The sequence below is a fragment of the Mustela erminea genome, chromosome 1 (assembly GCF_009829155.1).
Source record: "Mustela erminea isolate mMusErm1 chromosome 1, mMusErm1.Pri, whole genome shotgun sequence".
NCBI lineage: Eukaryota > Metazoa > Chordata > Mammalia > Carnivora > Mustelidae > Mustela > Mustela erminea.
In genome coordinates this window covers 114,016,353-114,039,802 of record NC_045614.1, presented here as the reverse complement: position 1 = coordinate 114,039,802, position 23,450 = coordinate 114,016,353, and the positions used below count along the sequence as shown (strand labels likewise).

The 23,450-nt window shown below is 45.6% G+C and overlaps 2 protein-coding genes across 3 annotated transcripts; both read left to right on the top strand.

The window, feature by feature from the left end:
- Positions 1-1,199: 1,199 nt before the first annotated feature.
- Positions 1,200-8,586, top strand: LOC116588285 (5-hydroxytryptamine receptor 3C-like). Of its 2 annotated transcripts, XM_032339182.1 has the most exons (9): positions 1,200-1,385; positions 2,682-2,848; positions 3,262-3,306; positions 3,769-3,878; positions 4,154-4,323; positions 6,028-6,188; positions 6,901-7,105; positions 7,291-7,506; positions 7,636-8,586. In XM_032339182.1, exons 1-9 carry the CDS (start codon positions 1,319-1,321, stop codon positions 7,860-7,862), a joined length of 1,368 nt encoding a protein of 455 aa, XP_032195073.1. In that variant the 5' UTR covers positions 1,200-1,318; the 3' UTR covers positions 7,863-8,586. The 2 variants fall into 2 exon arrangements, with proteins under 2 accessions (XP_032195073.1, XP_032195064.1); XM_032339173.1 differs by having other exon boundaries at positions 7,291-8,586.
- Positions 8,587-16,345: 7,759 nt separating this feature from the next.
- On the top strand, positions 16,346-20,258 carry LOC116588324 (5-hydroxytryptamine receptor 3C-like). Its single transcript, XM_032339236.1, has 8 exons — positions 16,346-16,646; positions 17,060-17,104; positions 17,844-17,953; positions 18,255-18,424; positions 18,753-18,913; positions 19,276-19,478; positions 19,698-19,915; positions 20,032-20,258. The coding sequence occupies exons 1-8, from the start codon at positions 16,356-16,358 to the stop codon at positions 20,232-20,234; spliced, it is 1,401 nt and encodes a 466-aa protein (XP_032195127.1). The 5' UTR covers positions 16,346-16,355; the 3' UTR covers positions 20,235-20,258.
- Positions 20,259-23,450: the final 3,192 nt, after the last annotated feature.

Genomic DNA, 23,450 nt, shown 5'->3' with positions numbered 1-23,450 from the left:
GCCACCCAGGCGTCCCATAATCTTCCATTCTGAACAAAGTTTCTTTCGTATCCTAGGTCTGATCCTTCCCCCTTGCTGCAAGAAAAAAATTTCCAAGCGTCTTTCTGGAAATGTAACTAAGATATTTAACAGAACAATGCTCCAACTCACTCATTTGGTCCAATTGTGTTTTCTGTAGAGATGGCACCTAAGATATAATGTTTATACCATTGCCATTAAGATTGATGTTATCTGAGTTTACTAGTTTATGATAATGCATCACACAACTGAAAACACAAAGACATTAAAAATGGTTCTGCTACCTTAATTTTATGACTTATATTATCGTGTAATAAATGCATAAGGTAAAAAATGTATAGAAAATTTGGTTTAGGGAAAATGAATTGGAAAGGCAGTGGGATTGAAAGGAGAAAATCTTGTTAGGGGCTGTTGGAAAAATATAGACAATAGATGATGAAGGCAGGAATTATGCTTTAAAATCTGGAATTTGTGGGATGCCTGGGTGGCTCAGTGGGTTAAGCCTCTGCCTTCGGTTCAGGTCATGATCTCAGCGTCCTGGGATCGAGCCCCGCATCGGGCTCTCTGCTCACTGGAGCCTGCTTCCTCCTCTCTCTCTGCCTGCCTCTCTGCCTACTTGTGATTGGTCTGTCAAATAAATAAATAAATAAATAATCTTTTTTAAAAAATTTGGTATTTGCAATTATCCCTAATGAACACATAACCAAATCACTAAATATTGCTACCTTTCCAAATCTGCAGATTCCCTGATCTTTTTTTTTTTTTTTAAGATTTTATTTATTTATTTGACAGAGAGAGATCACAAGTAGGCATAGAGGCAGGCAGAGAGAGAGAGAGGAGGAAGCAGGCTCCCTGCTGAGCAGAGAGCCCGATGCGGGACTCAATCCCAGGACCCTGGGACCACGACCTGAGCCGAAGGCAGCGGCTTAACCCACTGAGCCACCCAGGCGCCCCCAGATTCCCTGATCTTAAAAGAACTTAATTCTTACTTCCCCAGGCCTCACCCAGTCATTAAGGCAAGTTATTTTATTACTGATCTCAGCAAACTGCTGCCAAACAGGTGCTTCTCCCTTAGTCTTGGCCCAACTTCCCCACTGCCTGGCACCCGGATGGCATACCAGCACAGGGGCAAAGCAGGACACTCTGATGTGATCTCCCTGGCCACAGCCTCTCAGCAGGGAGGGGTCACCTGTCATAAGCACTATTCAAAACCAGGAACCAAGGTGTGGTCTGAGCTCCTTTAAGCTCAACAGTTTGGGGGCTCCTGGTGAATCCCCAGAGAAGAGGCCAGAAGAGGAGGATGGAAGGGGGGTGGCCTTTGGAGGGGGGAGTCCTCCTCTGCCTCACTGTCAGCCTTCTGCTTCCAGGTAAGATGGGGCAAGAACAGGGAAGACCAGAATGTGGTTCTCAACGACATCTAGGAACTTTCCTGCAGCGCTTGGAGGACATTCAGAATTCACATATTAAGTTTTTTCCCTAATATCTTTGTCTCGGTGTGTGTGGGGGGGTGTGTGTGACGGATGGAAAGACAATCTGTTGATCAGGACATATAGCCTTCTCTATTCCTGTCCATACAGGAATCTGCCAAACTGTCCCACTTCACCACCTTGCCAATTCCACCTTTTCCTTCACTTCCAGTGTCCCTCCCAGCACACCCTCATCTCATTCTCCCTATCCTCTTCCCTTGGTATGGTATCTGTGAGAAGAGTAGCCACAGATTTTAAACGTGTCATGAAAGAGTAAGTGTAGAACACTGAGGGAGGGTAGGAATCAATCTGAGGTAGGAGTAGATGCTTTGCTTCCATGAGGGAATATTTGTTCCTAGTCTGGGTATATGCCTTGAATATTATGGAAAAAGATGGAGTTGTAGAGGAGCAAGCAGAGCAAAAGATCACCCAGTGCTGGAAATGGGGAAAGATTCTGCCCAGGTACTACCAAGATGACCCCTGATCATAGCCAAGAGACAACATAACATATGCACAGGTCTCACTCTATATGATTGGCATCTGGTATAACCTCAGTGATATCATCTAATTATCCCAATTCTGGAAATAAGCCCCAAGACATCTTAAGTCACTACATCTGAGAAGGGAAAAATAAATGCATGGCACTGAGGTACATACCAATTCAGAGTGCCTACACCTGTTACCCATATCCACCTAGAAAGTACAATTGTTTACTTCCCTTATTTTCTTGATAAGCCAGTTCTTGTCTTCAGTAAATGGAAGTCCCTGAGAATGAGGAAGAGAAATACACCATAGCAGATTTCTAAGTGACCTGGATGACAAGTTTTAAGGCAGTGCTGAGAGGTGCTCCTACATAGACCCAAGAAGCCTGTGATGGGTGCACTTGAGGACTTGTTGAAGTGGGTGCCATTGTACCAAGGTCAAGTTTGCATATAGATTTGGACAGGTTTTGCATGATGGCAAAACAATAGGAATGAGAATAGAGCACTGGCCAAGGTCACCACATCTACTTCCACCATTTGCCTACCAGGTCAGCCTGTCCTCTCTGGCCCGGCAGGAAGGGCTTTGGCCTTGGTGAATCTTGGCCCAGGAAGGAGGGCTCATCACCCTCCCAGAATGTCACCTGTTTTCTCTCTGCAGAGAGGCTTCAGCCCTGGCCATAGAGGCCCTCTCTTACAGGGTCTCTGCTCACTACAGGAGGAGGCAAAGCTTTCACCATCAATTGCTCTGGCTTTGACCAGTATGGGGTGGATCCTGCTGCCTTCCAAGCAGTGTTTGACAGAAAGGCCTTCCGTCCAGTCGTCAACAACAGCATTCCCACTCAAGTCAACATCTCCTTCACCCTGTCTGCCATCCTGGAAGTGGTGAGACATGGTCCCCACCTTCCATTTTTCTAATAGGGAATGAGGATCCTCTGTCTTGTCAACACAACATTGTTCTGATTCAGTGGTGAACAACAGATCCTCTAAATGGATTCTGCACAAATTAGAGGATTTTCCTATGGGATGGGGAGACATAAAGAAGAATGCTGTAGTGGTACTTTTTCAGGAAGGATTCCTTCTAGAGTCTGTCCTTTCTGGAATGTTCCAGGAAGAAATGTCTATGTCAGTTAAAACCTGAATTGTCCCTAGATACAAGGGAAGACAAGCAAGGAAGACAGTTGAGCACCTAGAAATATGTCTGACCCAATAAGTTAGTAAACATTGGTAGGAATATGAAATAGGCATGGGCAAAGTATTTTTGTGCTAATAATCCTGGATGGGAATTTCTTTACCAGAATGCACAGCTCCAGCTTCTGACATCATTCCTGTGGATGAATTTGGTAAGGCAGATGCAATTATCCCCGTCTCACTTCCATTTGTAGTATAAATCTGAGGAGCAATGTAGGGGTTTCCTAGTCCCAACCTCTACTAAATCTACAATCTTTAGGGGACCAAATCACTCCATCTAGAACTGGACTGGCCTTGGGCACATGCACTTTCCTGGGGGAGCTTACAAAGGTAGAAATGATGATCTAAGACAATGGCCAAATGGTTTGAAGGCCAATATATTGGTGTGCTCCTGGGACCAAAGGGTTTTAGGATATACTTCTGCTCTGCCTGGAAAGAAAACAAGGCCATTACAGGGTACTTTACCAATAACACATGGCTAGGTAAAGAAGGGAGAGACAGGCTGTGGTCGTCAGGGACATGAGTGCGGGAAGAAGAATAAGGGGAGGGGCAGGAGGAGCTGACTGAATAAGCTCCACATTGTTCATCTCTGTTTCCCACTGCCCTGGCTACAGATGTGGGACAATCCTTTAATCAGCTGGAACCCGGAAGAGTGCGTCAGCCTCAAAAGACTCACTGTCTCAGCTGAAAACCTGTGGATCCCAGACATCTTCATCTTGGAATCGTGCGTATGGGGGCTGGGGAAAGCGAGCATGAAGCCCGTCTGCAAAGAGCAGCCTCGGGTCAGCGCAAGGCACAGGAACATCAGAAGACTCAGACAGGGGCACAGCCTCAATTAACTAACCGCCACAGAACACCATGAGGCGTACAAGGGACAAGATAGAGCGACAGGAGAGAAAGAGTCCAAAAGGGGAGCACAGTAAAGGAAGACATGGGAAGGGAGGGAAACAAAAGCCAATGAAGGCCCCACAGCACCCACTCCCTCCCTCTCCTGAGCAGCATGGATGTGAATCGAGCACCACCAGGTCTCACCGCCTTTGTCAACAGTGAAGGTCGAATGAAGTACGACAGGCCAGTGCGGGTGACCAGCATCTGTAACCTGGACATCTTCTACTTTCCTTTCGACCAACAGAACTGCACGCTCACCTTCAGCTCATTCCTCTACACAGGTGGGCAAGACATGTTTTGCTAGTTATTCAAGATGCGGGGAAGATATTTAAGTGATATAGGTATATGGTCAGGGAAGGTTTTAGATCAGTGTTTCTCAACCCTGGCTGCCCACTCAAGCTTTTTAAAAATACAAACAACCATGACTCACCCCAGAGATTCCAATGTAGTTCTTCCAGGAGGGGCCCAGGTGCTGATATTTTTACATGTTCTCAGGTGGTGCTAATGTGCAGGCAGGGTTAAGAATTACTGCTTTAACTCCTCAAAAAAGTTTATTAAAAAAAAAAAAGAAGAACTAGAGAGGGATGCCTGGCTCAGTTGGTTGAGAGTCTGACTTTGGCTCAGGTCATGATCTCAGGGTGCTGGAATCAAGACCCACATCAGGCTCTGCGCTCAGCAAGGAGTCTCTTTTCTCCCTCTCCCTCTGCTCTTCCCCCTCACCCTCCCTCACGTCCCCTCTCTCTCTCTAAGAAATAAATAAAATTTCTTAAAAAGAAAGAGAGAGAGAACTACAGGGGCACCTAGCTGGCTCAGTCAGAAGTGCATGCAACTCTTGATCTCCAGGTTGTGAGTTCGAGCCCCATGGTGGGTGTAGTGATTACTAAAATAAATAAATAAATAAATAAACTAAAAAAAGGGGGGGCGGCGCCTGGGTGGCTCAGTGGGTTAAAGCCTCTGCCTTTGGCTCAGGTCATGATACCAGGGTCCTGGGATCGAGCCCCGCATCGGGCTCTCTGCTCAGCAGGGAGCCTGCTTCCCCCACTCTCTCTGCCTGCCTCTCTGCCTACTTGTGATCTCTGTCTGTCAAATAAATAAAATCTTTAAAAAATTAATTTAAAAAAATCAAGACTCTATTAAAAAAAAAAGAAAGAATTACTGCTTGAGATCTTGGATGGCCCTTGTGCCAAATGTGGCCCATCTGACCCTGAGCTGCTGTAAAGCTCCTGCTCTACGTTTTTTAGCTGAAGACTTTTAATTTTGATAGCTAACATGCTTAAACCAGTAAACACTGAATGCCACCAGGTTTCATGTGGTAGATTTAGATATTTAGATATATTAATCATTCTTTTTTTTTTTAAGATTTTTATTTATTTACTTGACAGAGAGAGAGAGAGAGATCACAAGTAGGCAGAGAAGCAGGCAGAGGGGGAGGGGGAAGCAGGCCCCCTGGTGAGCAGAGAGCTCGATTCAGGGCTCGATCCCAGGACCTTCAGATCATGACCTGGGCTGAAAGCAGAGGCTCAAGGACCTTCGGATCATGACCTGGGCTGAAAGCAGAGGCTTAACCCACTGAGCCACCCAGGTGCCCCTATATTAATCATTCTAATGGGCATGCATGTAATTATAAAAAGGTTGAGCTCTTCAAGTTCAATTCCACTAAAACAACATCATACAACTAGGAGATAGAGAAGGAAAATGGGAATGATTGCAAAAGTTCTTGAATCACATTTGAGTCATATCCAATATTCCCATAACAACTTTAACTCAGTCTTGCTTCCAACTAAAAAAAAAAAAAAAATCAAGCCGCAGCCTGCATACACATGAATTACTGTCCTATAACCCACTTTTGAGAAAACCTGGATGACTTATCTTAAAGAAACAGAGAGGAAATTTTGCTCAAGAATCTCAGTGGGGGAGGAATTTAATTTGGGGGCAGGAAACTGGGGAACACTTCTGGACTGAGTTGCCCCCGGCTTCCCTTACAGTGGACAGCATGCTACTGGGCATGGACAAGGAGGTGTGGGAGATAACAGATACATCTCGTAACCTCATCCAGACCCAGGGAGAGTGGGAGCTCCTGGGCATCAACAAGGCCACCCCAAAGATGTTGGTCGGCAGCAACCTATATGACCAGATCACGTTCTATGTAAGTTCAAGGGTCCCCTGTTTGACCTCTGGTCCCAGTTCCTCCATGATTTTCTTCTTGATCTAAGGCACTTTGGGATGTAAAAAGAATTTCCAGGGGGTTAAGCACCTGCTCTCCACTCCACCCTCTATCCTAACTGCCCTGAGGAAAGATCACCACAGTCTCCCCTTTCCTCACCTCTTTCTCCCGTCCTCCACCCTGCAGAGAGGAGGTACAGCTGGGCACTTACAAGCTCTACTGTTAAGAATGGAGCAGCCACCTCTGTGATGGTCCAAAGGGCCCTCTTTGCCCCTGAAAGTCTATAGTTGTTTTGTTGCCAGCAGGTTGGACACATTTACCACTAAAAATTAGACAACAAAGCAGGGCACTTCTATAGGGCACAATTAAATGAATGTGTTACCTAAAGCCATCATCCCAAGCCAGCCTAACAGCACATCAGCAAGGATTACAGTCAAATATACAAGAGCCCTCTGGGCACCTGGGTGGCTCAGTGGGTTAAGCCTCTGCCTTCAGCTCAGGTCATGATCCCAGGGTCCTGGGATCAAGCTCCACATTGGGCTCCCTGCTCAATGGAGATCCTACTTCTCCCCTCTCCCTCTGCTGCTCCCCCACTTGTCTGTGCTCTCTCTGTCAAATAAACAAAATCTTTAAAAAAAAAAAAATATATATATATATGCCCTCTGACATCTCCACAATCTCTCCTCCCCCCCAGGTGGCCATCAGGCGCAGGCCCAGCCTCTATGTCATAAACCTCCTGGTGCCCAGTGGCTTTCTGGTTGTTATCGACGCCCTCAGCTTCTATATTCCGGCAGAAAGCGAGAATCGTGCCCCATTCAAGATGACACTTCTGCTGGGCTACAACGTCTTCCTGCTCATGATGAATGACTTACTCCCAGCCAGTGGCACCCCCCTCATCAGTATGGTCCTTTCCACTTTCCAGGAAAGCAAACGCAGCAGGGCATAGGGAGGGGAACCAGGAACCAGCTCCCTCTCCACTTAAGGAGGGAAGGGGTTGCCAGGACAGACTGGATTTGGAGAAAGTCTTAAGAAAAGTGTAGAGATGAATCTGTCCTCATTTACTTATAATCTGTTTTTCCCTCAGGTGTGTACTTTGCCCTGTGTCTGTCCCTAATGGTGGTCAGCCTCCTGGAGACCATCTTCATCACCTACCTGCTGCACCTGGCCACCACCCAGCCCCCACCCATGCCTCAGTGGCTCCACTCTCTGCTTCTCTACTGGGCCAGCCCAAGGAAATGCTACCCCTCTGTGCCCCAGAAGGGAAATAAGGGCCTGGGCCCCACCCCCAACCACCTGCCTGGTAAGGGGAGTCAGCACTGCCCCCACTTCCTCTTCCCACACCTCCACTCCCTGCTTTGTCTCCTTCCCTGGCCCCCTCCCTCCCCAGGTGCACTTCATGGCCCATGGCTGAGTCTCTGTTTCTCTGTAGGCATGAAGGAGCCCGTGGAGTTGGTGGGGAAGGTGGCAGGTCCCAGAGAGGCAGAGTTAACTGGGAGCCCTCAGTCAAGGGTCCAGGAGGAACAAGAGGCTCAGAGACAGCCCTTGGTCGACCTGTGGGTGCAGTTCAGCCACATGATGGACACCCTGCTCTTCCGCCTCTACCTGCTCTTCATGGCCACCTCCGTGGTCACGGTCATCGTCCTCTGGAACACCTAAGCAGATATCCACATCCACTTCTCCCTGCAGACCACAGCTGCAGTTTCTCTTGGTGTTAGAGCCAGCCAGACCTGGGCCCCTTTTCTGATCTTAGCTACTTATCCCCATTTATATTCCCCATTTATACTCCCCAAACTCCAACCCTAAGGAGCAGGTTCAGAACTGCCCCAAACAAATTTCTGATTTTTCATATGCCATGGTTCTCATTCCTAAACACTTTCAGTATTCCTTAGCCACACCTAACTTCTGACTGTTAACAATGGAGGTCAGGGTCAGCAGAGTCTCTCCTTGATTGATTGTCCCAAGAAACAGGAGGTTTCTTCAGGAGGTACTGGCTCCTCAGTACATTTAGGGTAGGTTTACAAACACTGGAGCGAGAGTCTTCTTGCAGACACTCTGATAGCTCACTCTAAACAACTGTAATCTAATGTGATTTGAAGTCTTTCAGACACATTTACAGATTTTAAAAAATGAAAAGGTCAAGTCTCATTTGTAAGAAATCACTGTAAAATATTTATAATTGCAAAATGCTTCTTTCATCAACCACTTTCATTTCACTTGCCTTTACCTCTCTCATTCCTGAAATTGTTCTTTGAAATAAATGATATATTGTATCTCTCCCCACCTCCAGAGTTCACAAAATCAAACAGGGAGGGCCTTCTGAATATATGCTTGGGGGCACCTGTGTGGCTAAGTTGGTTAAGCGACTGACTCTTGACTTCCACTCAGATCATGATCTCAGGGTCATGAGATTAAGCCCTGCTTGGGGCTCCACACTCAGCAGAGTCTGCTTGAGATTCTCTTTCTCCCTCTGTCTCTGCCCCGCCCCCCACTTGCGCTCGCTCACTTTCTTGCTCAAATAAATAAATAAAATCTGATATACATGCTTAGAGGAGGCCTAGGAAGGCTGGTTAAGGACCTCAATTAAAGGGCTCAAGTTAAACAAATCATCACATAGCCATACAATTAGATGATTTGTAGCCATTTAAAGTAAGACTATAGATCAAAGTTAATACCATGGAAACAGGTCCCTGACATATAAAGTGGAAAAAACAAGTTACAAAACAGTTTTTATATGTTAAGTTCTGTTTGAAAAAAAAGAAAGAAAGAAAGTAAAGAAAAAGAGGGCTTGAGAGAAGCGCAGAGAAAAAAGTGCAGATGGCTAGAGACCAGAACATAAGTAAACTTTGTCCTGGATAATGGGATGAGAAATGATTACCCTTTTCTTTTATATCTTCACCTGTGTTTTCTTAGTTGTTTTCAATGAACATGTATTATTTTTACTATCAAAAACCCCCTAGTTTTTAAAGTGTTCCTAATCAATAATACTTTACACCTTCCTGGGAAGATATGATCTTGGGAAGGATTCTAACAGCTGGCCCTCAGGAACTGAAAAGGGAAGAAAAAGAAGACCAAAGACAAATTTCTGAATTATACTTCAATTCGGTGAATACATTTCAGAGATTTATTTATATTTCTGTCTCCACTAAGAGAGTATAGATCTTCGTGTAGATCAGGTACAATGTCTCATTCATTTTTATAACTCAGTATATGGTAATAATCCTGATATACCATGGGTCCTTAATACAGACTCACTGAGTGATTAAATGTATGCATTAATGCCAGCCAACCAAGAATCCGTATTTTACTCTCCCTAGTTAAAATCCCTTTAGCCCATCCTGGTATATTTTATTTTATTTTTCCAGTCTCATATGGAAAATTAGCAACCCATTTTTATAATTCAACTTTGCCTTTGAGTTCTTAAAGATGTTAATTATATACCAACAGGCATTTCTGCTTGCACATTCTCATGTGTTTCTTTCCATTACTCAGAACATATTTCTCGTGCAGAAACCTGTCCTTGACTTTTGCCAATAGCATACAGTGAAGTGTTTACCACATCTTTCAGGAATTTCAAATTTCTTAACATCACTTTTGCATCATTTCTTTTCCCTTTCCCATCTCCACATTTATATTTCTCTAGATGTCATTTTCTAATTTTTTTTCCACCTATTGACAGGTGGCTTTGGGTTTTCTGTGTCAAGACCATTATAACTGACAATATCCTTTGCAAAAGAACATCCTGTTCATATGTTAGGGTTGAGGTGAGCCTTGTGGTCTGAAATATGACCTAAAAACAAAGCAAAACATTTTAAGGCAGTACTAGCTTAGACATGTCATCAGGAACAATAGGAGTATTTCACAGCTTTGGAGCGGGTGCTTCTGGTTCCTGCCATCCTTCTCCCATTTAAAAGATATATATAAATAGTAGCCCTTGTGATAATAACTTTATTTTCTTTCCCTCCAGTTTCTATTATAAACCTCTGTTAAGAATGTGTTTTGGTGGGCGCCTGGGTGGCTCAGTGGGTTAAGCCGCTGCCTTCGGCTCGGGTCATGATCTCAGGGTCCTGGGATCGAGTCCTGCATCGGGCTCTCTGCTCGGCAGGGAGCCTGCTTCCTCCTCTCTCTCTCTGCCTGCCTCTCTGCCTACTTGTGATCTCTCTCTGTCAAATAAATAAATAAAATCTTAAAAAAAAAAAAAAAGAATGTGCTTTGGAACTTTATGGACTGTAAAAACCAGACCACTGGGAAGCCGGGGTGGCTTAGTCAGTTAAGCATCTGCCTTCAGCTCATGTCATGATCCTCCGATCCTGAGATTGAACCCTGCATCGGGCTCCCTGTTCAGCAAGGATTCTGCTTCTCTCTCCCTCTGTCCCTCTCCCCTATTTGTGTGCTTTCTCTCTCTCAAGTTAAATTTAAAAAAAAAAAAAAAGACAAAACCCAGCCCACTGGCCCTGGATATATTACTGTCCTCAAATGTTTGATCATGTTTCTAACTTCTTGAGTTGTTTCTACTAGCTTCCCACTCTCTTTTCATTAGCAGCATCCAGGGGTATCCTCACAACCTTTTCACATCTCAGTGTTTCCTTTTTTTTTTTTCTAACTCAAGTATAGGGGACACACAATGTTACACTAGTTCTGCCTGTACAACATAGTGACTTGACAAACCTATACGCTATGCTATGCTCACCACTGTGACCATACAACACTATGAAGTACCATTGACTGTATTCCCTAGGCTGTGCCTTTCATCCCCATGACTTAGTCATCCCATACCTGGAAGCCTGAACCTCCCTCTCCCCTTCACCCATTTTGCCCAAACCTCCCCACCTTTGGCAACCAGCAGTTTGTTCCCTGTATTTATGTGAATATCTTTTTGTTGTTTATTGGCTGTTTGTGTTTTCTGTTCTACAAACTGCCAATTCATTTATTCAGTTCATTTTTCTGATAGGGTTTTTTGTCATTGTTACTCATTTATAGGCATGTTTTACATATTTTCTACTATTCTTTTGTCAGTTACGTGTTGCAAAGGTATTTTCCCAGTTTATGATTTGACTTTTCACACTTAGTGTCCTTTTAAAAAAGATTTCACTTATTTATTTGAGAAAGAGAGAGTGAGAGAGAACATGATTGGAGTGAAGGACCAAGGCAGAAGCAGACTCCCCGCCGAGCAGGGAGTCCAATGCGGGCGGAACTCAATTCTGGGACTTGCGGATCATGACCTGAGCCGAAGGCAGACATTTAACCAACTGAACCACCCAGATGCCCCACATTTACTGTCCTTTAATGAAAATAAGTTAAATTTTTTAAAAATTTTATTTATTTATTTGACAGAGAAAGATCACAAGTAGCCTGAGAGGCAGGCAGAGAGAGAGAGGAAGGGAAGCAGGCTCCCTGCTGAGCAGAGAGCCCGTTCGGGGCTCAATCCCAGGACCCCGGGATCATGACCTGAGCCGAAGGCAGAGGCTTAACCCACTGAGCCACCCAGGTGCCCCAGTTAAAATTTTTTTTAATGCTGAATTTATCAATCATTTCCTTTATGTTTGTGATGTTAGGGTCCTATTTTCAGAAGTCCTTCCTTACCCAAAGTTTTAAACCCTAAAAAACGCAGAGAAACTGGATCATTCATACATTGTGGGTGGGAATGTTAAATGGTACTGCCACTCTGGAAGAGTGCTGCAGTTTCTTTAAAAACAGTACATGCAAATACCATATAATCTAGCACTTCTGAGTATAATTTCCAGAAAACTTTTGTTCACACAAAAACCCGTAGACAGACGTTTATAACAGCTTTATATGTAAGACAAAAACTATAAACAACTCTGTGAAAAAATGTATATTTGGTCTTTGCTCCCAGTTCCTGACATAAATCCCTTGGAATTTCCTAGGTAATGAGAGCATCTTTTGTTCTAATGAGGTGACTCTTGGTAGGCTCCTGGATAACTTCAGGATGGGAACTGATCACCAGAAAGACCAAGGCATGACGGGAAGCTTGGAACTCTCTGCCCCAATCCCCATCCTCTAGGGAGGGGAGAGGGGCTAGAGATTGAGTTCATAATTGATAAATGATTACATAATTATGTGATGAGGCCTCCACAAAAAATCCTTAAACTATGTAGTCTGGAGACCTTCCAGGTTGGTGACACATCCACCTACATGCCAGAACTCTACAGAGACAGAAGAAGCTCCTGCCTACAGAACCCTTCCAGATCTCACCCTGCGTACCTTTTCACCTGGCTGTTCATCTGTATACTTTAATATAAACTTTTCAGCCAGTAAACAGAAGTAAATGTTTCCATGAGTTCTGTGAGCTGTTATTGCAAAAATCTGAATCTGAGGAGGGTGTTGTGGGGATCCCCAATTTACTGTCAGTTGGTCAGAAGTATAGGAGGCCCTGACTTACAATTGGCCCCTGAAGTGGGGTTCAGTCTTGTGGAATTGAGCCCTTAACCTAAGGGGTATGCCAGAAGGGGTAGTTCAGAAGTACTTAGTGTGAGGGGAAAAACCCACAATTTGGTATCAGAAGTGTTGTGGGAGGACCTGGGTGGCTCAGTCGGTTAAGCATCCGACCCCTGATTTCGGATCAGGTCATGATCTCAGGGTCCTGGGTTGGAGCCCTGTATCAGGCTCCATGCTCAATGGGGAGTCAGCCTGAAAGTCCCTTCCCCCTCCCTTTGCCCCTCCCCCCTCAAATAAATAAATAAATCTTTTTTTTTCCAAGTGTTGTGAGGAAAGTAGAGGAAATAAGTGTTCTCCCTTAAAACTCAGAAGTCCCTCAACAAAATTTTAAAAATTTTAAAAACCTCAGAAATCCTTCAACAGATAAGTGGTTGAACAAACTGGGGTACATTCCTACCTCGGAATACTAGTCAGCAATAAAAAGGAATGCATCCTAATACACACAGCCGTCTGGATGGGTCTCCCGAGAAATAACGAGAGAAAAAAAGCCAGTCTCAAAAAGTTTATACAGTGCTATTTGATCTATAATATAACATTCTTGAGACAACACAATTATAGAAACAGAGAACAAATGAATGGCTGCCAGACAGCAGGAGCTTAGGGAGGGAGGGAGGTGGTTGTAGCTATCAAAGGAGAACATAGCGATCCTGGTGTTAAAGTTCTCTATCTTGACTATCTATCTGTATCAGTATCCTGCTTGTGGTAATGGTAACACAGGCCAGCCCAAAAGTTTTCAATGAAGTGTGAATCACAACCATCTGGGGAGATTTTAAATACACATACACCCCTCCATAGGGGTCGGGGAGGCGGGGCGTGCAGTTATCTTCAAAAAGCTCACCAAGTGGGGCGCCTGGGTGGCTCAGTGGGTTAAGCTGCTGCCTTCGGCTCAGGTCATGATCTCAGGGTCCTGGGATCGAGTCCCACATTGGGCTCTCTGCTCAGCAGGGAGCCTGCTTCCCCCTCTCTCTCTGCCTGCCTCTCTGCCTACTTGTGATCTCTGTCAAATAAATAAATTTAAAAGAAATCTTTAAAAAAAAAAAAGCTCACCAAGTGGTTTTTTTTGCTCACACATTCCCACGTGGCCCCAGGGCTGTAGGCCTTTAGAGACATTACATAGGGAAAGAAAGCAAGAGAGTTAGGAGGATGGCAAAATGAAGAACTAGACTGAGCAGGGGTGCCTGGGTGACTCAGTCAGTTAAGCACCCGCCTTTGGCTTAGGTCATGATCCAGGGTCCCAGGATCAAGCCCCAAGTCTGGCTCCCAGCTCAGTGGGGGGTCTGCTTCTTCTCTCTCCACCTCTCCCCCTGCCTTGTTCTCTCTCTTTCTCAAATGAATAAATACACTCTTTAAAAAAAGAAGAAAGCATTGGACTAGGGAAAACCAAAGAGAGGAAACCTTATGAAGATGTCCCAGTAGTGCAAACAAGGGACGAGGCAGGTCGGTACTGGCTGTGCTAGCTGTGAGGGCAGAGGTCCATTGGTTAGGTTTACGTCATGAAAGAAAAGCTTGCTCTCTCAATATTTTTAACTCACTACTGACAATAATCCCTAATGTCCACAAGTGAGTAAAAAGATACATTTCTAGGTCTGCAATAAAATAATTACAAGTTTTTGCCTTGTGAAATTAGCAGGTGTCTCCACCACATCCCTTTCTGAGGGATCCACGCACTTTCCCTGAGGCATAGTTAGTTCTAGAAGCACCTGATGAGACCTTTATCAGTGGCTTTACCTGACCCATCTCCCACATCCTCCATTTTCCCTGAAAGGTACTTGGAACTCAGATTTAAAATCACTCATCTAGACAAGGCTGCTAAACAGGTGATTTTCTCCCTGGTCTTGGCCTAACTTCCCCAACTGCCTGGCGCCCGGAAGGCATACCAGCACAGGGACAAAGCAGGACACTCTGATGTGATCCCTCTGGCCACAGCCTCTCACCAGGGAGGGGTCACCTGTCAAGAGTACTATTCAAAACCAGGAACCAAGGTGTGGTCTGAGCTCCTTTAAGCTCAACAGTTTGGGGGCTCCTCGTGAATCCCCAGAGAAGAGGCCAGAAGAGGAGGATGGAAGGGGGGTGGCCTTTGGAGGGGGGAGTCCTCCTCTGCCTCACTGTCAGCCTTCTGCTTCCAGGTAAGATGGGGCAAGAACAGGAAAGATGGGAATGCTGTTCTGGGCAAAATCCAGAAAACCTCTCATTCTCCAGAACTAGAGAGCATCTAAAATAGCTGGGTTAAACATTTTCTTTCTCTGTAGGATCTATGGTATGGCTTTCTTGGAAACAGACAAAAAACCCATTTCACTGGGGTGCCTGGGTGGCTCAGAGGGTTAAGCCACTGCCTTTGGCTCAGGTCATGATCTCGGGGTCCTGGGATCGAGCCCCGCATCGGGCTCTCTGCTCAGCAGGGAGCCTGCTTCCCTCTCTCTCTCTCTGCCTGCCTCTCCGACTACTTGTGATTTCTCTCTGTCAAATAAATAAATAAAATCTTAAAAAAACAAAACAAAACCCATTTCACTGATCAGTACACACAGCCCCCTCTTCCACTTGCCTGCCTAGGTATCTACCAAATCCTTCCATTTGCCAGCTCTCCAATGCCACCCCTTTATGCCAACCTTTCCTTTCTACCAAGATATAGTCACTATGAAACAGGGTGGTTTGGGTTCTGGTGACAGGAATGTAGCTCTTTCCCCACCTCACTCAGGAAGATCTTGCAGAGAAGGGGTGGAGAAGGGAAAGGACAACACTTTCTTCCCCCGCAATGTGTTTCTCCTTGGTTTGGAGGTGTACCTTATGAATTAGCTGGCATGGGGAGTAATGGACGAGGCATAAGAAGAAATTGCTGGGCTGTAGTTACAGGAATCACCACAGAGTCACCTGTGGCTGGGAGGCGGGTGACAGGGCCCTGAAGAGCTTCTACATGTCATTGCCCAGCTCCACTAGGCACAGTGAGATCCTCTCAGAATGGTGACCATGAGGCTGGCCCCCACGGATCTTAGAGGAAGCCACAGAGCAGGAGATGGGCACAGAGCACAGCACATGCTGGGTAGTCAATAAATTCACATTCGGGGCAATATGAAGTCCCCAGATATCTCAGGTCACACTCAGGTTGACTTCTTTCCAAATTTCTCCTTCCAGGAAATGGGAAAACATGAAAGCAGGAGGCGGACATTAAGAAACAAAATTTTAGGGGCGCCTGGGTGGCTCAGTGGGTTAAAGCCTCTGCCTTCGGCTCAGGTCATGATCCCAGGGTCCTGGGATCGAGCCCCGCATCAGGCTCTCTGCTCCGCAGGGAGCCTGCTTCCTCTTCACTCTGCCTGCCTCTCTACTTACTTGTGATCTCTCTGTCAAATAAATAAATAAAATCTTTAAAAAAAAAAAACAAAATTTTAGGGACATTTTGTTCAATGACTATGAGAACAAGTCATAATAGAGCTAGAAAAAAAAAAACAGTAGGGTCAGACAAAAGCCAAAACTTCAGGGTTGGGACTACGGAAGGAATAGGACTCTCCAGAGAGGCTGTTTGCATACAAATTTGGGTAGGCTTTATATGGGAGTAAAGCACAGGAAGAGAGGTCTGAGCCCTGGTTCAGCTTACCACATCAACTTCCCCCATTTGCCTATCAGACCACCCCATGCTCCCCAGCCTTGGCAGGAAGGGCTTGGCCTTCAGAAGTCTTGGTCCAGGAAGGAGGGGCTCACATGCCTCACCCCATGTCTACATTTCTTTCTCTGCAGAGAAGCTCTCAAGCCTCAGCCTTGGTACTCTTCTCCCTTATGACACACAAAGCCCTATTCCCATCTCACAGGTCTCTCCTCTCTACAGGAAGGTCAAACACTTTCACCATCAATTGCTCAGGCTTTGACCAGTATGGGGTGGACCCTGCTGCCTTCCAGACAATATTTAACCAGAAGGACTTCCGTCCAGTCATCAACTACAGCATTCCCACTCAGGTCAACATCTCCTTCATTTTGTCTGCCATCCTGGAAGTGGTGAGTTCTGCCTCTTGCACTCTTTGCATAGGCTGCTAGTAGGGAACAAGGACTCTTCCCCCTGGCAGCCCAAACTTGCACGGGTCCAGTGACAAGCAATCCGTCCCCAAATGCTGTATGAGTCAGACGTCCATCCTGTGGGGTGGAGAGATGGGAAAGGGAACGCTGCAGCAACGTTTCTGCAGGGAACATTTGTCCAGAGTTCTGTCCCTGTAGGCAGATAAAACATATTTCCAGTGGGCCCCCGTGCTGTTTTTCTCCCCCTCCATTTTCCATGTAACTTGCATTTTTGGAGATTTGTGACTAAAAAGCTGAACAGTCACACAGGACCATGTAGGAAACAAAGGCAAGAGCTGGACTGGGACCTGATCTCTGGGCATCAATCATCCTGAATGAGGACTTCTTTTTGTCAGGATGAACAGCTTCAGCTCCTGACATCATTCCTGTGGTTAAAGTTGGTACGTAAGTCCAGCTTAGTTCTCTTCCCTCTTATTCCCCTTTTTTCTGGGCTTGTTTGCAAAAATCACATTTGTTGAAATTGGCAGTGCCTGAGGGAATAGATAAATCCAACCAAAATAGGGCCCATGCTGATGACAAATAGCTTTCTGTCACACAGCTGCCAAACAAATATGAAGATGCAGATGGAAACTGCAGGAAGAAGTGGGCAGTACTGTTGAAAACCCCTAAGTAAGCTCCAAGGCCCAAAGGTATTCAGCACCCAGTTTCAGATTTTCCTTGAGTGGGAAGTGGAAGGCCAGCCTGACTTTGTTAGCTAGAGAAGGGGGACATTATCACCAGGAAGAGAAGAGACATCAGAGCTTAAAAGGAAATGAGGTTTAAAAAAAAAAAAAAAGTTACAGACATAATAATAATGCAAAGTATGAGTTTATCTGTGTAAGTAAAAGTGAATGCTGGCATACGTATTAATTTATTTTCTAGAAGACACTCAAGAGACTGTTGATAAGGAGACCGAGTTGGGGAATATGAGCTGAGTTAGAGTGAATTGAGGAGAGGGAAGCTTGCTTTTTATGTTATAACTTTCTAGAATGGTTAAAATTTTATCATATGCCTATAGTACATAGATTTTGGAAAAAATATGCAGATGTGTATATATATTTAAGGGAATGGAAGGGTTGATGTTGATATAAACTAGCTTCAGCTTCAGCCATCACCATCCCTCTGTGCTCTGGGCTCTAGATCTGGAAAAACCCATTCATCAGTTGGGATCCAGAAGAATGTGGTGCTATCAGTAAACTCACTGTGACAACTGAGAACCTGTGGCTCTCAGACATCTTCATCGTAGAATCGCGGGTATCAGGGCCAGGGAAAGCTGGAGTGGAGATCCTTCTGCAAGGAGCAGGCCAGGGTGTCATAGGGAAAACCAATTCAGTGGGGCCACCAAAAGCTTCTTTCAGACAGGAGCACAATCACGGTTCATCAATGGTCTCTCATTTCTAGAAGACATTTCTTCTAGAAATGAGAAAGTGATGAGCCGAAAAGATGGCAGGGTGACCATAGTAAGCAACATTGGGAAGCCCCCCCTTAAGAGAGAAGCTTAAGCTGTTGTGAAACCCAGAGCATCTGTCTCTCTCCCCTTCTACCCCGTAGCATGGATGTGGATCAGACCCCAGAAGGCCTCTCTGCATATGTGACCAATGACGGTCACATCACGTATAACAAACCAATGCGGGTGACCAGCATCTGTAGCCTGGACATCTTCTACATCCCCTTTGACCAGCAGAACTGCACGCTCACCTTTAGCTCTTTCCTCTACACAGGTGGGTCATGGTGGGGGTAAAATGAGATCAACCAGTGGATCAATGAAACAGCACACACAGCAAGGTTATTTTTTAACTGCCTAAAAAGGGACAGTGGAGAATTTGCTGGTCAGGGGTGTGTGGGTGGTAGGGTACAGGAGTTGAACTTAGGAGGAGACAAGACTTCTGAGAAAGCCAGGAATTGAAAGGAGGTGACTGAGAAGCGAGGAAGCCGTGTTACCGGGCAGCCAGAGAGAAGAAGCTAAAGCAGTTTTCTAGCTCACCTCTCTGAGTTCTGCACAGAGCTGGTGCTGAACAGTGTGTTGAATGAGTGTTTGTCTCCCTGCAGTGGAAAACATGCTGCTGGGCATGGAAAAGGAAGTATGGGAGATAGTGGCCACCTCACGTGACATTGTCTGTACGCAAGGGGAATGGGAGCTCCTGAGCATCAACAAGGCCACCCCAAAGATGTCTGTGGGCTCCAGTCTTTTTGACCAGATCATGTTCTATGTAAGCCCAGAGACTGTGAGATGTGTCCGTCCCCCTTATCTCCCTCATCAGATCTTTCCAAATCCCAGAGCCCCTCACATCTTGTCCCAAGACCAGAAAGCCACTGGGTGCCACAACCCTCACAGCTTTCCTCTCTCCCAAGTCCCCCAGAGCAGGCCCCTTTCTGAACCTGCCAGCTCTGGCATAGGTTTTCTTTAGTGGGTATGGCAGAGTCTTCTCAGGCATGTGAAAGCGCTTCTCACCCAGCCCCAGAAAGAGCCCCTGTTGGGCTGAGGACACCAAGGGAGGAAGGGACTGGAATTATCCCTCAGCCTCCCCTCAGTGCTAGCCTCACCTAGTTCTCTGCTCTCTCCTCCCCACAGGTGGCCATCAGGCGCAGGCCCAGCCTCTACGTCATAAGCCTCCTGGTGCCCAGTGGCTTCCTGATTGCCATTGATGCCTTCAGCTTCTATCTGCCAGCAGAAAGCGAGAATAGTGCCCCATTCAAGATAACACTTCTTATGGGCTACAACGTCTTCCTGCTTAGGACGAATAAACTACTTCCCTCTAGTGGCACCCCCCCCTCATCAGTATGCCCACCTCCTCACTGTTGGAAAGTAGTGGGGCGTGGGGAGGCAGGGGTAGGAGGCAGGGCAGACAGGTGAACTGGCTAGATCTGCTGAGGCAGCTAAGGCAGAAGGGAGAAAGCAGTCATTTTAGGAAGGGCTCTCTATGTGAGACAGAGAAAAGGAGGGATTGCTGGTTCTTCTCGGCCACACTCAGGCATGCTCCTCACCCCCAACACAGGTGAGTACTTTGCCCTGTGTCTGTCCCTGATGGTGGTCAGCCTGCTGGAGACCATCTTCATCACCTACCTGCTGCACCTGGCCACCACCCAGCCCCCACCCATGCCTCGGTGGCTCCACTCTCTACTTCTCTACTGGGCCAGCCCAAGGAAATGCAGCCCCACTGCGCTCTGGAAGGAGAATGTGGGCCCAGGCTTCACGCCCACTCACCTACCTGGTAAGAAAAATCTACACTGCCCATACTCTCTACACTGGGCCCAGCTTCCGCAGTCCCCTACTTCCCCAATCCTGTCTCCTTCCCACTTCAGGGCTGAGTCTCTGTCTTCTCTGTAGGACCGAAGGAGCCAGGGCAGTTGGTAGGGAAGGAGCTGGGACCCAGACAGGCAGAGATGAATGGAGGCTCGGGGCTGAGAAGCACCCAGCTAGCTGACCTATGGGTGCAGTTCAGCCACATGATGGACATCTTCCTCTTTCGCCTCTACCTGCTCTTCTTGGCTTCCTCCATCATCACAGTCATTGTCCTCTGGAACGCCTAGGCCTTGAATTCTAATGGTGCAAGAGCAAGCCAGTGGTCAGGTTTCTTCAGCTTCAACTGCCTGTCCCAGACCTCGTTCCTCTGCTCCAGTTTGTGTACACAGTTCCAAATATGCCATGATCCCTGCTCCACGGCTTAAACAGAACCTCTGCAGACCCTCTCAGAAATATGACTATATTGAGATGCCTGGGTGGCTCAGTCAGGCAAATATCTCTTGAGTTCTGCACAGAGCAGATCCCAGACCCTGGTCAAGATCCCAGGGTCCTGGGCTTTAGGCTCATATCAGGCTCATTTCTTGGTGAGGAGTCTGCTTCTCCCTCTCCCTCTGTCTGCTACTCCCCCAGCTTGTGCGCACTCTCTCCCTTTCTCACTTTGTCAAATAAATAAAATATTTTTAAAAAATAAAGTAAGAAGTTAGCAAAGTGTTCTTTTAAAACAAACAAACAAAAAGAAATAGGACTATATTTCTAAAACTTAATGAATTCAGGATTTACATGTTTATGCTAGAAATATAACTTTTACTAGAAAAAGAAGGCTTTATAATAAATGGAAATATTTACAAAATAAAATAAAACAAAACAAAACAAAATCTAACTCATTTACTGGTGTAGAGGAAAGGGATTAAACCTCTTTTTAAATCTAGGCTAACATATTTATTTCTTCTTTCAATAAATATTTATTGAGCACCTACCATGTGCGAGGCATTTTCTGAGTGCTGAGGGTAGCAGTGAGCCAAGCTGACAAAAATCTCTACCCTCACGGAAGGCGGGTGGAGACTGACAATAAAGAAGATAATAAGTGAAACATAGAGCATGTGCTAAGTGACGGGGCAGGAAGCAAATTACAGAAGGAAGACTGGGAAATGGAGGAGAAGGAGATTGCAGGTTTAGGTGGGCGGCCCGCGAAGGCTTCATGATAACTTGCAGTCTGGTTGGCGCCTATGCGTTACTCCAGAGAAGAACCAGGAGGAGCACAGGTGCTGCTATAAAAGGATGTCTCTTGACAAATGGACACTTGAGGATGAATCAAACACAGCTCTGTCCTCAAAGAGCTTGTGGCCCAGCTGGACAAGTAAAATATATATGTTAAATAACTGCAATTAAATGGGGAATCTGTTTTTAAAGTTTTGGTGAGTGCCATTGAAAAGAAACTGCTGTGAAGCTCATAGGAGAAAGGATTCTTCTAGTGGGAGCAGAGCTGTGGTTCTCCATCCTGTCTGTCCATTGGAATCATCTGAGTAGACTTTTTTTTTTTTAGATTTATTTATTTATTTGAGAGAGAGAGAGAAAGAGAAAGAGCATGCATGAGTCCTACACGGGGCTCCACATGGGGCTTCCCACGGGGCTCGAACTCACAACCCATAAGATCATGACCAGAGCCGAAACCTAGAATCGGATGCTTAACCAACTGAGCCACCCAGGTGCCCCTGAAGAGAGTTTGAAATAATCCTAGTGGCCCAGGCCTTCTCCCAGACCAGTTAAATTAGAACCTTTGATGTGGACCCTGGCTTTGGCATATTTGAAATCTCCCCATGAGATTCTAATGCGCAGTCAGAATTGAAACCGCGGAGCCAGCAGAAGAGGCCATATTAATTTGGACTCTGAGGATGATTAATACACGAACAGAGGGAGGACTTGCTGGGACTGACGAATCACAATACACCTCTGGGGTCACATTACTACCTGAGGATACTGGGATCACTGCAGTGGGGCCTCGGGGGCCCAGGGGTATGTGCAGCAGTAGCTGAACGGCAGGGATCCAGGCAGAATCACGACACACTCATTCTCATGGTACTCACATGGCTCAGGTGTCCAGAACAAACTCATAAAATCATCTACCAGAAATAGCCCCACAATAGGACGAAGAATAGTGTAAGCGCTTTGGAAAATAATTTGGCAGCTCCTCAAAGTGTTGAACATGGAGTTACCCTATAACCCAGCAATTCCATTCCTAGGTACATGCTCAAGAGAAATGAAAACATATGTCCACACAAAAACTTGTACACAAATGGTCATAGCAACATTATTCAAAGTAGCTAAAACAACCCAAATGTCTATTAACTGATGAACAGATAAATAACATTTTTTATATCCATACAATGAAATATTTGGCTTCAAAAAGGAAAGAAGTCTTCATACATGCTACAACATGGATGAACCGTGAAAACATTATGCTAAGTAAGAGAAAAGCCAGTCACAAAAGAACACATATTATATAATCCCACTTGAATGAAATGTCCAGAATACTCTAATCTATAGAGACAGAAAGATTAGTGGTGGCCTAGGACTTGGTGCAGAAAAGGGCAGGTGAATGAGGAATGATACTAATGGGTGCAGGATTTCTTTACAGGGATGATAAAAATGTCCTAAAATTAAACTGGTGATGATTGCATAAGTGTAAATATACTAAAAACCATGGAACTATATAGTTTAAATAGGTGAATTTCATGGTATGTAAAGTATATCTCAATAAACTTGCTAACAATAACAAAAAATGCATAACCCTACCCCACAGTTCTCTGTGTCTACCACTTCCTTCCTGCTTGTTCTCTCATTCCCCTGCTCCCTGCGGCCAACTCCCTGACTCTCTGACTCCTGACTCCATATATTTCATTTTCATCAATGTCTGTCCCTGGCCTGCCTCCGCCATCATGACTCACCAGAACCTAGGGACGGCAGCTCCCCACTCGCCTGTCAGCTCTGCATGCTTCCATGATTTGGAAATCACTCACGACTTCGGGTCAGACACAGTTCCCACCATCCCTAACTACATGAAACATTCACCAGTCAGACCAACTCAGAGATCCTTGAAAGAAGATGGGAATTCAGACATTATGTACATGGGTCACACCATCAGGCTCAAGGGAGAACCTCGGCCTCTATGGACCATCTAGTCATCTGATCCCCAGAAGAGCACCATGGAATGAGTGAAATGAGTGAAGCACTCATTCACTCATGCATCCAATCTTTACTAAGTGCTTATTTATGTCATAGACATTTTATCTAGGAGCTGGGGATAAACTAGACAGATAGGAGGTGCTAATCTTCTCAGGTAACAAACTGATGATTTCACAGGCTGATAATTACTCCAAAGAAAATAAAACAGGGTAATAGGACAGAGAGTGACACACAAAGAAATAGGATGTTCTAGGAAGGGCTCTCTGAGAAAGTGATACTTGTACCAGCTGAGAAACAGATGATCATAGAATGATGAGATA

Excerpts from the sequence above, each read along its gene's own strand:
- LOC116588285 (XM_032339173.1), top strand. The coding sequence starts at position 1,319 with ATGGAAGGGGGGTGGCCTTTGGAGGGGGGAGTCCTCCTCTGCCTCACT. Across the intron at positions 3,879-4,153 it reads GACATCTTCATCTTGGAATC|CATGGATGTGAATCGAGCAC; the intron begins GTGCGTATGGGG and ends TCTCCTGAGCAG. Across the intron at positions 4,324-6,027 it reads CAGCTCATTCCTCTACACAG|TGGACAGCATGCTACTGGGC; the intron begins GTGGGCAAGACA and ends CTTCCCTTACAG.
- LOC116588324 (XM_032339236.1), top strand. The coding sequence starts at position 16,356 with ATGCCTCACCCCATGTCTACATTTCTTTCTCTGCAGAGAAGCTCTCAA. Across the intron at positions 16,647-17,059 it reads TGTCTGCCATCCTGGAAGTG|GATGAACAGCTTCAGCTCCT; the intron begins GTGAGTTCTGCC and ends TCTTTTTGTCAG. Across the intron at positions 19,916-20,031 it reads CACGCCCACTCACCTACCTG|GACCGAAGGAGCCAGGGCAG; the intron begins GTAAGAAAAATC and ends TCTTCTCTGTAG.